Source organism: Ovis canadensis, chromosome 1 (assembly GCF_042477335.2).
Source record: "Ovis canadensis isolate MfBH-ARS-UI-01 breed Bighorn chromosome 1, ARS-UI_OviCan_v2, whole genome shotgun sequence".
NCBI classification, from domain to species: domain Eukaryota; kingdom Metazoa; phylum Chordata; class Mammalia; order Artiodactyla; family Bovidae; genus Ovis; species Ovis canadensis.
The window spans coordinates 29990193-30007310 of record NC_091245.1 but is presented as its reverse complement, the minus strand read 5'-3'; the positions used below and the strand labels follow the sequence as shown (position 1 = coordinate 30007310).

Below are 17118 nucleotides of genomic sequence, written 5' to 3'. Positions count from 1 at the left end.
GCCTGGTCTGTTAGGGAAACAAGAAATAAGCTTTTACTGTAGCTGTGTCACTGCCTATTCAGGACTACTTGTTAGAACAGTTTCACTCACTCTCATTACATGAACAGATATAAGGGTTGAGTTTAGGGCAATAAAGCTTTATGCAAATCCTAGATATACCTGATGGACAATTTTCCTAAAATATATGTGATGTCAGGGTCCCATCCTACAGTTATTTCAGAGGAACTGTTTAGGAAATTCTTTTTCCAGGTGTTGAGTTTCACAGATCAGGATTTATAAATTTTCCTTGAAGGAAGAGAAATCCTTTAATGTCCTAAAAACAGATTTTGTAGTTGAAGCGTTAAATATCACCTGACATATGAATAGCATATAACATATAATATCTTCTTTAATCCTCACAGTCCTATAACAAAAGCGGGTCAGTTTTTTCCCCATTTTGTAGATGAGGAAAGTGAAGCTCAGGAAAGGTCAAGTGATTTGCTTGGAGGGCACATCGAGGCTTTTTAATGAGTTAAACAAGGATGCAGACTCATCTAGTCTTACAACAACAAAATGCTTCAGGAGCCTCACCCAGAGCCAGCTGAGAGTAGCTCCAGGCCTAGAAATGGTGAAAGGGGATCCTGGGCTGAGCTCCATACATTGTGGGGAATCCGGGATCTCTGCATGAACTCAGCTCAGAAAGGAAGCCACTTAGGAATCAGCAGAGGGTTCTGCTTTGACCCAGAGCAGTTCCTTCTGCCAGGGAAGCATCTTGCCTGACCATGCCCTCAGCTACATGGGCCGTGTCCTGACACCACTCATGCCAGACTTGCAACAATTGGTCCTCCAAAATGTGCGCGTACACACACACACACTACCCAAGTTAAATGTAGACATGTTTCCAAACTATGCTTTCTAGTTATGTCCTGGTGTTAAGATGGCCTGCAGGTTTCTTCCTGTGGGACAGCTCTAGTTACTGTAGGTGACTGCCTGGCATACTACACTGTGAGAGATTGGGAGGCTTTGTTGAGGTCCCCTGCTGCTGTGTAGTCACTAAGTTGTGTCTGACTCTTGCAGCCCTGTAGACTAGCCCACCAGGTTCCTCTGTCCATGAGATTTCCTAGGCAAGAATACTGGAGTAGGTTGCCATTTCCTCCTCCAGGGGATCTTCCCAACCCAGGGATCAAACTTGTGTCTCCTGCTTGGCCGGAAGATTCTTTACCACTGAGCCACCTGGGAAGCCCTTATGAGGTCTAGGAGGTGGCCTTTCGATACTATGGACTGAATGTTTATGCCCCCCCCCCCCCAATTCCTATGTTGATGTTCTAACATAATGGAATTGGGAGATGGGGCCTTTGGGAGGTTAATTAGGCCATGAGGTCGGAGCCCTCATGATAGGAGTAGTTTCCTAAAACACATGAACTAAATAGCCCTCTCTGAGGGTACAAGATGTTCATCTGCAAACCAGCAAGAGTGTTCTCATTAGATCTTCCAGCACCTTGGTCTTGGACTTCTCAGCCTCCAAAACCATGTGAAGTAAACTGTTGTATAAGCCACCCAATCTATGGTAATTTATTATAGCTGCCTGAACTGCTGATGACAGATAGTTTGAAGATAGTTGAGCCAAGGAACCCAGAAATAGCTGAATCCTCTGCCCATCACACTCCTCCTCATGGGGTTCCCTTTAGGAAGCAGATCCAAGGGATTGATAAGGGGAAAATGGGGCACTGCAAGATGGTAGAAACAAATCCATATATCTGTTTATATCCATATATAGATAAAGAGATAGATTGATAGATCTGCTCCTAGTTCCTGACACTGAGCTCCTAAACCTCTTGGAATCTCCTGGGTGATGGCATGTCTTTTGTTCTAATGAGATGACTCTGGGTGGGCACCTGGATTGCTCTTGGATACGGGTGGTCACCAGAAAGACCAAGCCATGATTAGAATCTAGGAACTTTCAGCCCCTACCAACACCACCACCACCCTCATCTTCCAGGGAGGGGAGAGGGACTGCAAATGGAGATAATGATTGATCATACCTATGTGAGGAAACCTCTCTCAAAGTCCCAGTATTATGGGGCTTTGGAGAGCTTTTGGGTTGGTGAATACACCCATGTACTGGGAGGAGGACACATTCCAACTCCACAGGAATAGAAGCTCCTGTGCTCAAGACCCTCCCAGACCTCACTTTATGTATCTTTTCATCTGTGTCCTTCATCATATCCTTTAGTACACATGTGCTGTGCTGTGCTTAGCAGTTCAGTCCTGTCCGACTCTTTGTGATCCCATGGACTGTAGCCCGCCAGGCTCCTCTGTCCATGGGGATTCTCCAGGCAAGAATACTGGAGTGGGTTGCCATGCCCTTCTCCAGGGGATCTTCGAACCCAGGGTTTGAACCCAGATCTCCCACATTGCAGACAGATTCTTTATCATCTGAGCCACTTGGGGAAGCTTAGTACACATGTGAATATAAGTATTTCCCTGAATTCTATGAGCCACTCTAGCAAATAATGGAAACCAAGCAGGGAAGAGGTCATGGGACCCTCCAATTTGTAGCCAAGTTGAAGCTGTGAGTACCTAAGGAACGTACTACTTGCAGTTGGCATCTGAAGTGGGGGGCAGCCTTGTGGGACTGATCACTTAACCCTGTGGGATCTGATGCTATCTCCATGTGGTAGTGTCAAGATTCAGTTAAATTGTAGGACACTCAGCTAATGTCACAGAGAACCACTTGGTGTGGGGAAAATCCCACACACATCTGGTGTCAGAAGTGTGAGTATTCTGAGTGATAGTAAAGGAGGCCTAGAGGAGGAAAGATTGGGTTTTTCAATGCAGGCACTTACTATCTGGACTGCTGCCTGAGCGCTCCCTGGTAAGTTGGGGCTTAGGCTGTCGGCCGCACAGTCAACCAGTACTGGGGTGTGCAGGGAGAGACTGGACAGACACGGAGTTGTTGTGTGGAGTAGCACAGTGGTGCCCAAAGAAGAGGAATGGGCAAGATGACACACTGGGATGCTGAAAAAAATATTAACACGTGTTTTGGGCTGGGTATCCCCATAAGTAGACCCTGAGACAAGGATTTGAGTGCAAGTAGTTTTATCTGGTCTTGCCTAGAAAATCCCATAGACGGAGGAGCCTGGTAGGCTGCAGTCCATGGAGTCGCTGAGAGTTGGACACGACTCAGTGACTTCACTTTCACTTTTCACTTTCATGCATTGGAGAAGGAAATGGCAACCCACTCCAGTGTTCTTGCCTGGAGAATCCCAGGGATGGAGGAGCCTGGTGGGCTGCCGTCTATGGGGTCACACAGAGTCGGACACGACTGAAGCGACTTAGCAGCAGCAGCAGCAGCAGCAGTTTTATTTGGAAGGTAAAGAAAACACTGGTAGGGGGATGGGCAAGGATGACAGTCAATGAGGTCTGCATTATCAGCAGGCTACAGGACTTCCCTGGTGGTCCAGTGGCTAAGGCTCCTTGCTCTCAGTGCAGGGGGTCAGGGTTCCATCCCTGGTCAGGGAACTAGATCCCATATGCTGCAACTAAGGGTTCACATGGCATAACTAAAGATCCCGGGTGCTGCAACTAAAGATCTTATGTGCCACGATGAAAATCGAAGATCCTGTATGCTATAACTAAGATCTGGCACAGCCAAATAAATTAAAAAAAAAAAAAAAGCTTACCACTGTGGGCAACTGGAGTTTAATTGCACTGGAAAAAACTCTGAAAGCCTGTGCAAAACATGCACCTCAAAGTTATATCCCACAGAGGGTGAGGGAGCTGGGTGTCTATATTCCAACTTTGATTGGTCCACAGCTTGATTGCAGCTCCTGAAGGGTGTTAATTCCGTGGCTCTTCCAACCTTCCATGAAAAGAAGCCTTCCATGGCACCCAGAGAACCACCTTCTGCTCCATTATAAGTAAATGTCCCTTTTCAGTGTACGTGATGTTGGTAACACACAGCATTTTGGTATTTCACAGCAAAGTGCTTGAGAACTGCCCAAGTTAAAGTTGTTACACAGGTTTTTCTTATACTCCTAATTTGCTGACCTCTATGGTGAGCAACTCAGTGACTCTGAGTTGTGTGGTAGGTTAAAGATATATTTTATTTTTATTTATTTTTTTAAAGATATATTTTAAAATCATATTTATTCTGTAAGATAAAGCAGTCTTCAAACAAGTTTTATTGTGTATATTTTTTAAACTTTTTTATTTTGTATTAATTTTTTGATTTACAGAAAAGTTGCAATGACAGTACAAAGTTCTCATATCCCCTTCACCCAACTTCCTCTAATGTTAATATCTTCTACATAACCACAGTGACGTGAAGTCAAAGTCACTCTGTTGTGTCTGACTCCTTGTGACCTGATGGACTATACAGCCCATGGAATTCCCCAGGCCAGAATACTGGAGTGGGTAGCCTTCCCCTTCTCCAGGGGATCTTCCCAACCCAGGGATCAAACTCAGGGATCAAACCCAGGTCTCCCACATTGCAGGCGGACTCTTTACCAGCTGAGCCACAAGGGAAGACCCATAAGCATAGTAAAATGATCAAAAATAAGAAATTAATATTGGCATAATATTAGCTAAACCAGAGATCCTACTTGAATCTCACCAATTTTAACACTAATGTTGCTTTTCTTTCCAAAATCCTATCTAGGTTCCTGCATTGCATTTAGCTGTTTTCTCCCTTGTTGTTGCTGTTGTTCGGTCACTAAGTCATGTCGACTCTCTGCAACCCCATGGACTGCAGGACACCAGGCTTCCCTCTCCCTTCAGTATCTCCCGAAGTTTCCTCCTTAGTTTCTCCCAAGCTGTAAGGGTTTATTGAAATACAATTAACACACAATCAACTGCACATATTAGAAGTGTGCAGTTTGGTTAGTCTTGACATTTGTATGGATATACACAGCTGTGTGTTCCTTGGCTTATTGATGGGCATTTGGGTTGTTTCCAGTTTGGGGCTACCACAAATGAAGTGGCTAGGAACATTTCTGTACAGTCTTTGTATGGACACATGCTCTCCTTTCTCCTGGGTAACTCTCAGGAAAGGAATGACGGGATCATGTGGTTGGTATATGGTTAACTTTTTAACTTGCCAAACTGTTTAAAAAAAAAAAAAAACAACTCATTTTTAAAATTTAGATGTGGGTGTGGTTTCTCCTTATTCTCCTGGGGTTATGATTTTCCTTTCATGCTGGTTGTAGGGCAACTTGAGATCTCATTTTTAGGGTCTGTTCCCCATTACACACAGTTATTCATTTTTTTTATCTTAATTCTATTGTTAAGGTCATGCAAGTGGTTAATCTTGCTCCATCATTTTTCTTTGATAATAAACTACCCCTGAGCTTACTGGATTTTTTTTGGGGGGGTGGGCACACTGCAAGGCATGTGGCTCTTAGTTCCCCAACCAGGGATCTAACCTGCACCCCTTGAAATGGAAACGAGGAGTCTTAACCACTGGTTCACCAGGGAAGTCCCTTGCCAAACTTTTCCAAAGTGGCTTATAACACATAGTACTTTGGTATCTCATGGCAAAGTCCTTTATCAGATATATTTTCTCCCACTTTGTGGCTTGTCTTTCCATTCTCTTTACAGTGTCTTTGAAGAATAAATTTTAAAAATTTTAATTAAGTCCAATTTAACTATTTGTTCATATCGTACCATAGTATGATCTATAAAAGAACAAATACGGTTGACCCGTGAACAGTATGGGAGTTAGGGTCTCTGACCCTCTGTGCAGTCAAAACGATGTATAACTTTAGAGTCAGTCCTCTGTATCCACAGACTGTCATGCAGCAGTTCACACTTGAACTGCTGGACCCACACAGTTCAACCTTTGTTGTTCAAAGGTCTACTGTTAATTTATATCTAAGAAATTTCTGCCTAACCTGAAGTCCAACAGTTTTCTTCCCATGTTTTCTTCGGCAAGTTTTGTAGTTTAGGTTTTACATTTAGGATTGTGATTCCTTTTGACTTTTTCTTTCTATTTTTTTTTTAACATATTGATATTTGATAGGTATAGCACCATTTGCCAACAAAACTATTCTTTTACCACTGAATTGTTTTTGTACCTTTGTTGAGAATCAGTTGTCCATAGATAAGGGGGTCTGTTCCTGGATTCTCCGTTTTATTAATTTATCTATCCTGATCCCATTCCACACCAGGGAGGAGTAAGGTAATGTTTGTCCTCCAGCTTTATTCATCTTTTTCAAAGTTATCTTGGCTATTTTCTGTCTGTTGTTTTTCCATATAAGTTTTAGGAGCATCTTGTCAGTTTAAAAAATATTACTGGGACTGATCAGTATTGAATTAAATCTATAGATGATTTAGGGGAGCTGACATCTTAAGAACAGAGGTTTTGATCCATGATTATGGTATATCTCTCCTTTTATTTAGGTCTTCTTTAATTTCTCTCAGAAGCTTTTTAAAGCTTTCACTGTACAAATCTTATACATCTTTCATTAGATTTATACCTAGGTATTTTACAGTTTTGATGTTATTACATATGGCATTTTCAATTTCTATTGCTAGTGTACAGAAATTGTTGATTTGAGTATATTGATCTTATTTCCTGAAACACTGCTGACTTATTAGACCTAGTGTACACCTAGTTTGGTTTATCAGCCTTCTTGAGGATTCAACAGGATTTTTTTTTTTCAGTAGACAATGTACCTGTGAATAACAACAGTTTTACTTCTTCCAAAACAGTCATTTTGACATGATTGAGGAAGTAACGGCTTTTCTATAAAGCACCCCCGTGCTATTAAGGGTGTCTGAAGTATTTTTATCATTATGTGGGTTTTGTGACTGAAGCCTTGAGCCTGTCTCCTTTCCCCTAAGAATAGCACCCTCCTGCCATCCCACCCAATCTCTCTCTGTTCAAAAACAGTGAGGGCAGAAGCTCAGGATACTGTGACCAACTTGTGCAGACCTACCACTGGGCTAGACTGGCATACCCGTGAGGTCTGACTTGAGGGGTGTAACTGATTGTTCCCCATGGCTGCACGCTGCCAGGAGGTCAGCAACTTCTTATGGCATTTGGCCCTGCCAAGCTTCCAGAAGCATCCTGGGATGGAGATGGAGTATTCCTGGAGAGGGCATATAGCTGTTTTAAGACATATGCTACAGCAGCAACACTCTCCCAACTCTCTTTGGATTTTACTGAACAGGGAGTCAAGCATTTTGGCTTTAGAATAGGAGGGGTTCCAAGAGGGTAAACCACATCCCACCCCTTTAGTCCATCTGCTGTCTGGCTCCCGTGTTCATGTCATGGGCCGATTTGAATTGTCAGGATAATCGATCTCTGGTATCAAAAGATATCTGGCCTTGCTGTCCCAGAAGACACCGTGACCTTCTGGTAGGTGTCTCCAGCAAAAGTGATCCCACCACACCTTTCCCCCCTTTCCCAGGCATCCCCATGTGTCCTTTCTCCAAGAACCCCCATTTCCACTCCTACGCTCCCAACCCCCAGATTTGTCTTCAGGCTTTCAGGTCCTCTGGTCACTGCAGGTTGTCCTTCATGGGCAGCTTTAAGGATCTGAATTATGATCCACAGTTGGCACACACTTCCCCTTAGTAAAAGGTGTGATTCTTTCCCTTTAAAAAGACACAGAGAAAGAGAAAATGAAACTGGTCCCTTGGAAGGATGTGAGCCCACCCCCCATCCATGGAGAGGCACCCATAGCGGGGTAACAGGTACCTATTGGTCGAACTTCCCAGGGGAACCTACACTGGGTGAGAGGCCCAAACGGATGACCTCTAGAGTTTTTCCAACAAAACAGCCTGGTTCTAAGGACAGTCCTCTGCTATGTACCTAGTTTGGCTCATCAGACTCTCCAAACTGGTTTGTAAGAACTTCAAACACAAAATCCTAGTGCCTAAAAGATCATTCCAATAAGGACACTGAGGGTCAGAAAAATGAAAGAATTTGCCCAAGGTCACCCTGATGCCCAGAATTCCAGCCCAGAGCCCAAGACCACAGTCTAGCATTCCTCCCATTCCTCGGATTCTTTCCTAAGAGCGGAACACGTGAAGACTCTTCTCTGGTTCACTCTTCAGTAACCATTTGGAAGATCCTTGCTTTGTGTGTCTAACAGTGTCTGCCAGCCATATGGCATCCACCTGTATGTGTTTGCTCATTGTCTGTCTTCCCCACCAAGATGTAAACTTGATGAAGGCAAGACTTTGATTTCTTTACTGATATTTCTTCTGTATTGTACTGCCCATACCATTTCAGGCGTGTCCACACACATACCACCTTGAAGGGTGGTGTCCACAAATATCTGTCAAAGGAAGGAAGGCAGGAGGGAGGGCTCAGAGGGTCACAGAGGCCTTTACAGCTATCTGGTGGGTCTCCACGCCTTCTGCTTTTCACTTCTCCCCAGCCCACTGCCCCTGGCCTGTTCAGAGCCTCAGCGCTCACCGGACACTAAGACAGCCTCCTTGTCTCCGTCCAGCCCCATCCCACTCCTCAACCCACAAGGCCACAGAGCACCTCTTTAAAACACAAGAGCTACTTCCTGTTAAGCCCCTTTTGAATGTCCAAAAGAAAATACTTGCAAAACACATACCTGATAAAGGATGTATGCCTAGAATATATAAAGGACTTTCAGAACCTAATAGAAGAAAATAAGCAACCATTTTTTAAAATGTGTAAGAGATATGGTGGCTCAGACGGTAAAGCGTCTGCCTGCAGTGCAGGAGACCGGATTCGATCCCTGGGTCGGGAAGATCCCCCGGAGAAGGAAATGGCAACCCACTCCAGGACTCTTGCCTGGAAAATCCCATGGACAGAGGAGCCTGGTAGGCTACAGTCCATGGCGTCGCTAAGAGTTGGACACAACTGAGTGACTTCACTCTCTCTTCACTCTAAGAGATATGGAGGAAGTACATGAAAAGATGGCCTACATCTTGTCATTAAAGAAATGCAAATTCAAGCCACAAGGAAACACCCCTATTAGGCTGTCTAAAGCTGGAAGAAAAAAGGGCCTTATAATACCAAATGTAGGACAATTAGATCCTACATATATTTTTGGTGGAAATACAAACTCGTACAACCATTTCAGAAATTAGTCTGGCAACTTCTTATTAACTTTTACATATATTTACCAAGGGAGCTAGATATTCTACACTAGATACTCATCAAAGAAGAATGAAAGCATATGTCTCCATGAAGACCTATAAGGGACTGCTTGTAGAGCTTTATCCAAAATTGCCCAAACTGAGAACAACCGGATGTCCCTCTCCTTGCGAGTGTATAAGCTGTGGTACACCCATTCGATGGAACAAAAGTCAGCATTAGAAAGGAACAAACTGCTGCTACAAGCAACAACATGGATGAATCTCAACAACAATGCAAAATGAAAGATACAAAATTCTATATACAGCATGATTCCATTTATATGACATTCCAGAAAAGGCAGAACTATAGTGTTGGTAATCATATCAGCAGTTGCTTGGAACTGGGAAAGGGGGAGGAAACTGACTATAAAGGGCACAAGGAAGCTTTTGAGGGCGATAGTAATAGTCTATATCTCACTTATTTTGATATGACCATATGCATTTGTCAAAACTCACAGAACAGGAAAACATTTATACAGCTGTATACCTAAAAAGGATGAATTTTACTAGCTGTAGGTCGTACTATTATAAATCTTTTACAGAAGATCTTCTGTGGCCTCTCACAGGTCAGATAAAGTCAGAGCAGCTTAGCTTCAGAATCAAGGCCTCTAAGAACTGACCTAGTCAACCCCACCTGCCTTATTCTCTGCGATTGCCCTTTACACACTGCAAACATCATCCAAAATCAACCATCTAGTGTTTTCCAGACATGCCCTGAGATTTTTTGCTTCCTTTCCCTTGCTCATGCACTTTCCTCCACTCTAATTTTTTTCCTCTTCCCTGAAAGAAGTGAACCCTCATGCAAAGAACATAGCTAGGAGCCCTGGGGAAAGGGGACTCTGCACTGAACTTCCTGAGTCCCCTGTCCAAACTTCCAAATCTCCCACCAAAATAGCATGCACAGAAGCCTAGGAGGTAAAAGGGAGTGACCAGGTATGGACAGGTGGAATGAGGAAGAGAGTGCGGATCATGGTGAAGGCTATTTGTTGCCTTAGCCTTCCTAGGCTCAAAGGGCCCTCCCTCCTGGTCTCATCCTCCAAAAGGCTATAGGCTTAACAGACTTCCCCTACAGCCTGGATGTAGAAAAATCCTGGGCCTTCCTGCCTCCTCCTCCTCCTCATATTGCCCTATAACTCTAGAGAGGGGGTTGAGTGCCCTCCGCAGAAAGCTGGGAGCCTCTCTGGGACAGAACTGCTGCCTGTCTGATTCTATTCTGCAATGTCCTAGTAGCCAGGATACACCTGGCATTTAGTAAGTGCTCAATTAATTTTTGAAGACTGCACACATGAATGCTATTGCCCAGCGGCAACTTTAGGAAATCCCTTTCTCTCTGTCTGAATTTCAGTGGTCCCAACTGAAAAATACTGAGAGTAATTCCTACCTTTCAAAGTTACTGTATGGACTTCCCTGGTCCAGTGATTAAGAATCCGCCTTGCAACGCAGGGGACACGGGTTTTATCCCTGGTTGGGGACCTAAGGTCCCACATGCCAAGGAGCAACTAAGCCCACGCACCACAACTACAGAGTCCGTGCACTGCCATGAAGGAACCCACATGGCTGAGCAAAAGATCTTGCAGGCTGCAACTAAGAGCTGACCCAGACACACAAACAATGAATAAATAGTTAAAGCTACTGTTATAGTAAACACATATAAAATCACTTTCCATATTATAAACTCCAATAATATAAGAACTTATTACTATTATTATTATAAAAATGGATATTTATGATTCAGTTTCAGATTCCTGGACCAGGAATGGGACTTCAGTTTAAACTGTTAAAAAGTCAGTATGCCTGCTCAAGTAATTAGGAGGAAGTATTGATGTCTGCCATTCACTTCAAATTTTACCAAACTGTAAGATAATTATGGGGAATAACACACAAATTTGGCCTTGGAGTATAAAACAAAGCAGGTCAAAGGCTAACGGAGTTCTGCCAACAGAATGCACTGGTCATAGCAAACACCCTCTTCAAACAACACAAGAGAAGACTCTACACATGGACATCACCAGATGGTCAATACTGAAATCAGATTGATTATATTCTTTGCAGCCAAAGATGGAGAAGCTCTATACACTCAGCAAAAACAAAACTGGGAGCTGACTGTGGCTCAGCTCATGAACTCCTTATTGCCAAATTCAGACTTAAATTGAAGAAAGAAAGGAAAACCACTAGACCATTCAGGTATGACCTAAATCAAATCCCTTAGAATTATATAGTGGAAGTGACAAATAGATTCAAGGGATTAGATATGATAGACAGAGTGCCTGAAGAACTATGGATGGAGGTTCGTGACACTGTACAGGAGGCAATGATCAAGTCCACCCCCAAGAAAAAGAAATGCAAAAAGGCAAAATGGTTGTCTGACGAGGGCTTACAAATAGCTGACAAAAGAAGAGAAGCTAAAGGCAAACTAGAAAAGGAAAGATATACCCATTTGAATGCAGAGTTCCAAAGAATTGCAAGGAGAGATGAGAAAGCCTTCCTCAGTGATCAGTGTAAAGAAATAGAGGAAAACAACAGAATGGGAAAGACTAGAGATCTCTTCAAGAAAATTAGAGATACCAAGGGAACATTTTATGCAAAGATGAGCCCAATAAAGGACAGAAATGGTATGGACCTAACAGAAGCAGAAGATATTAAGAAGAGGTGGCAAGAATACACAGAAGAACTGTACAAAAAAGATCTTCATGACCAAGATAACCATGATGGTGTGATCACTCACCTAGAGCCAGACATCCTGAAGTGTGAAGTCAAGTGGGCCTTAGGAAGCATCACTACGAACAAAGCTAGTGGAGGTGATGGAATTCCAGTTGAGCTATTTCAAATCCTAAAAGATGATGCTGTGAAAGTGCTGCACTCAATACGCCAGCAAATATGGAAAACTCAGCAATGGTCACAGGACTGGAAAAGGTCAGTTTTCAGAAAGGCACTGCCAAAGAATATTCAAACCACTGCACAACTGCACTCAACTCACACAACTAGCAAAGTGATGCTCAAAATTCTCCAAGCCAGGCTTCAACAGTATGTGAATCGTGAATTTCCAGATGTTCAAGCTGGATTTAGAAAAGGCAGAGGAACCAGAGATCAAATTGCCAACATCCATTGGATCATTGAAAAAGCAAAGGCTTTATTGACTACACCAAAGCCTTTGACTGTGTGGATCACAGCAAACTTTGGAAAATTCTTCAAGAGATGGGAATACCAGACCACCTGAGAAATCTGTATGCAGGTCAAAGAGCAACAGTTAGAACTGGACACGGAACAACAGACTGGTTCTGAATTGGGAAAGGAGTATATCAAGGCTATATATTGTCACCCTGCTTATCTAACTTATATGCAGAGTACATCATGAGAAATGCTGGGCTGGATGAAGCATAAGCTGGAATCAAGATTGCCAGGAGAAATATCAATAACCTCAGAAATGCAGGTGACACCACCCTTATGGTATAAAGCAAAGAAGAACTAAAGAGCCTCTTGATGAAAGTGAAAGAGGAGAGTGAAAAAGTTGGCTTAAAGCTCAACATTCAGAAAACTAAGATCATAGCATCCGGTCCCATCACTTCATGGGAAATAGATGGGGAAACAGTAGAAACAGTGTCAGACTTTATTTTTTTGGGCTCCAAAATCACTGCAGATGGTGACTGCAGCCATGAAATTAAAAGATGCTTGCTCCTTGGAAGAAAAGCTATGACCAACCTAAACAGCATATTAAAAAGTAGAGCATTACTTTACCAACAAAAGTCAGTCTAATCAAAGCTATAGTTTTTCCAGTAGTCATGTATGGATGTGAAAGTTGGATTATAAAGAAAGTTGAGTGCTGATGAATTGATGCTTTTGAACTGTGGTGTTGGAGAAGACTCTTGAGAGTCCCTTGGACTGCGAGGAGATCCAACCAGTCCATCCTAAAGGAAATCAGTCTTGAATATTCACTGGAAGGACTGATGTTGAAGCTGAAACTCTGATACTTCGGCCATCTGATGCAAAGAACTGACTCACTGGAAAAGACCCTGATGCTGGGAAAGATGGAAGGCAGGAGGAGAAGGGGACAACAGAGGATGAGCTGGTTGGATGGCATCACCAACTCAATGGGCGTAAGTTTGAGTAAACTCCGGGAGTTAGTGATGGACAGGGAGACCTGGCGTTTTGCAGTCCATGGGGTTGCAAAGTCGGACACGACAGAGTGACTGAACTGAACTGAAGATAATTAGAAATGGGTAGAAGGATGATAGATTATAGACAGGTGAGTAATAGATGGGTAGATAGAAAGATATGTCAGAAGCAAGGAGAGTGAAACATTAATGACTAGAATCTAAGTGATGCATGTACAGGGGTACACTGGAAAATCCTTTCTATTTTGGTGTGTGTTTAAAAGTTTTCATAATAGAACATCAACTAAAAACTTAAGAAAATAAGCTTCTGATGGATTGAACTGGATGTTTCCTTGCATAGAATTATCCAGACTCTGAACCATTTCATCAGAGTCTTGTCCTTTAACAAATATGCATTGAGCTCTTTCTATGCGTGCCAGCTAGATACTGGAGTTGGAGAATAGAGAAGTTCTGTTCAGTAGGGACCACAGGCATATGAATAAATAATTAAAATATGATGGGAAAATGCTCTGATCTGGGAAGGCTCAAGAGGCTGGAAAAAAAGAGACATCGTCTGGAAAAATCAGGGAAGGCTTCATATTTAAGTGAAGTTGTAGAAGATAAATAGGAATCTTCCAGATAGAAACTAAGAGAAGAGTGTTTCAAGAACAGATCACGGTGTGGTGAGAGCACAGAGTGGTACCCAGCGTGGCCTGGCCGGAGTGCAAAGTGGGCATGTCCACACAGCCAGAGGGTGGCCAGGTGGAGTCAGGCAACCAGGCTGTAAGAGCCAGAAAGGTGACCGGCGGTGGTGGGGGAACTGGTCCGTTGGTTGGTCAACCACATTTTAGAAGCAGCTATGGTGTGCACAGGTCTAAAAAATGAAAAACAAAAGGCTGCCTTCCCCTGGAGTCAAACCCCAGGCTGCCTAGCTGGAAGCCCAGAACCTACAGTTTGGCAGGAAGAAGCAGGTGGGGCTTGGGAGTGACAGGTGAGAAAGACTGGCCGTCACTATACATTCCAGAAGATTTTACAACTCTTCCACACACACACACCCTCCCTCACCTGGACTGAAGACAGCAAACTATTCAAGGCCATGTTATGTTCCTACCCAGTCTTAAGTTGCTCAGTCATGTCCAACTCTTAGCAACCCTATGGATTACAGCTTGCCAGGCTCCGCTGTCCATGGGATTCTCTAGTAAGAATACTGGAGTGGGTAGCCACACCCATGGCCTCTCGAAACCTGCCAAGGAGGAGAGGCTGAAGTTCAGGGTCTGACTCAGAGCCCTGGTCCCTACCCTGCCTGCTATTTGGCTGCGGGCCTCTGAGCCATTTCCATCACATCTACCCCTCTGCACATCTTCTCCCTATATGGGAAGATAGGAAGAGGGCATGGCAACCCACTCCAGTATTCTTGCCTAGAGAATCCCGTGGACAGAGGAACCCAGCGGGCTACAGTCCATGGGGTTGTTAAGAGTTGGACATGACTGAAGCAACTGAGCATGCATGCACACACATGCAAAGATAGCCTTGACGATCACTCTTTGCTTTTCTACAGCAGCCCCACAGTCTGTGAACTCTGCATTTCTCCACCCACACACATAGGATTGTGGTCACTACCTGGAGCCAAAGGCAGGGATAACAATAGCACATCAACACAGAGGAGTTGTGAAGGTCCTGTGAGAAAGCCTGCATCCTTCCAGACTCCATTTGTTCTCATTAATTCTTCCGCCTTAGTTTTAAATTTACTCTGATTTTTTTAAACTTCTACAATCAAATGATTGCTTCTGTTGGTTTCAATCTTTATTGATTTAATACTAAAAGCAATTAAAACTATGAATTCTAAAACTATGAATTTTGACAATATTATATAGGTTTTGATACAGAGTTTTCATTGCAATTAACTTCTAAATGAACTGTAATGTCAAATTAGATTTTCTCCTAGACCCAAGAGCTTTGAAGAATTCTTACTATTTTCCAAGTACTTGGTTTTGAGGGTTATCCTTTTATTGTTAAGTCTTGTTTTATTGTACTCTGTTTAGAAAGAGTAACCTAAAATTTTCTATGTAGGGTATTTTTAATTTAGATATTTTTAATGAGATCTTAGAAGATCAACTTTTGCAAATGTTCCATGAGTATCTGAAAATCATGTGGAGTAAAACATACCTATTCGAATCCTCCAAATAAATATTTATGTCCTTATCTGTCAAATTCTCAGACAGGTCTATTAAGAATTTCCATTACGATTGTACAAGTTTGTCACTGGTATTTTGGGTGTGTGAAGGTTCATGGTGTTTATAACTGCAACTACTCATCTTTGTCCCATTTAGTATTTTGCCTTAAATTCTATTTTGCTTGGTATTTGTATTACCACTTTTTGTTTTTGCTGTTTGAGAATGAGAATGCCTCCATCCTGGTAAATCACAGCTAGATCGATATATTCTTTTATTTCATGTCATCTTCTCCTTTCTTGAGCTCTTATGCTAATTTATTTTTCACTTGATTGGAGTATATCCCCCAGTAATATTTTCAGAAAAGATATATTTAGTATACATCCCAAATCCCTGTGCATCTCTATTTGCACATGAATGATGGTTTGGCTACATAGAGAATTCTATAGTCTCAAGTCTTTTTCATGTTGTATAAACAGTGTTTTCTACCATTCATGTTTCAGAGGAGAGGCCCAAAATATGTCTGATTGCCTTTTATTTAGATTGTAGGTTGTCTTCTTAGGTCTCATATTGGTAAGATTTTTATTTTACCTTTGAAACTCAGAAATTTCACTACATTTTTAGTGGATTGAATGCATATATTAACACCCATCCCTCCTGAAATCTCACTAAAACAGGAGTAAAGGAATACAAATTTCAAATCATATACCCACAAGGACAAAAAGAATAGAAGCAGCAGTAAGAATATTTTGGAAGTTGAAATGCAGACAGAAGAACAGTAACTATGTTAGCATACTCAAGAAAGCTAAATCCCAAGGCAGCAGAAGTTAAAGCTAAGAATTCCCTCACTCCAAAAATCCAGGGACTGGCAGCGCCAAGTACCTCTGGTAGTGGCAGTGAAGGCAAAACCCAAACAGGGCTACTGATTGAAAGTCTGTGTAATATCAGCTTCCCTCTCCACTCCCTGCAACCAGAGGAGAGCCCTTAATAAATGAAGACTGCAGAATTGATTCTCTGGAGACAGAAATGAGACAGAAATGAAGTTCTCTGTATAGAATGACCAGGCAGAGTCAATGTTATGAGTATCCTATTTGTTAATAAAATGGAATCAAATGGGAGTTCGGTCACTACATATTGAGACCTCTAGGTTCTTCTCCCCCACATAAAGTGCTGGCACCCAGGTTTACATCTCCCAGAACTTTCTCTGGCCAAGGCCAAGAGGAAAACATTTAACATCACTGGCATTGAAATTCCCCCAGTGAAAATACCCAGCTTGGTCATGTTATGGTTAAACCCATGAACAACAAGTGCTCCAGGAGGAGAACGAAAAGTGCCTCAGAGTCTTCAGCAGGATTTTCAGCTGGGCATGAGTGCACAGTTAAGGATCACCAGAGGGACTTCCCTGATCCAGTGGTTAAGAGTCCACCTTGCAAGGCAGGGGACACCGGTTCAATCCCTGGTCCTGAAAGATTCCACATGACTTGAGGCAACTAAGCCTGTGTGCCACAACTACTGAGCCCACACCCTAGAGCCCCTGAGCCACAACTACTGAAGTTTGTGCACCCCAGAGCCCATGCTCTGCAACAAGAGAAGCTGCTGCAATGAGAGGACTGCACTCTCCGCAACTAGAGACTAGACCCCACTCTCCGCAACTAGAGAAAGCCCATGCGCAGCAATGAAGCCCCAGTGCAGCCAATAAATAAATAAATTAGAACAGTGATTACCACATATTTGAGAACATTTTTCGTATGGAA

General features: G+C 42.9%; 1 protein-coding gene across 1 annotated transcript in view; it reads right to left on the bottom strand.

Moving 5' to 3' along the window:
- Nucleotides 1-5956: 5956 nt before the first annotated feature.
- Nucleotides 5957-17118, bottom strand: part of CIMAP2 (ciliary microtubule associated protein 2) — a 40394-nt gene continuing 29232 nt past the window's right edge. The window contains exon 11 of the mRNA XM_069576511.1: nt 5957-7578. Within this exon, the coding sequence (XP_069432612.1) occupies nt 7512-7578 (67 nt within the window). The 3' untranslated portion in view covers nt 5957-7511. The remainder of the gene's footprint in view (nt 7579-17118) is intronic.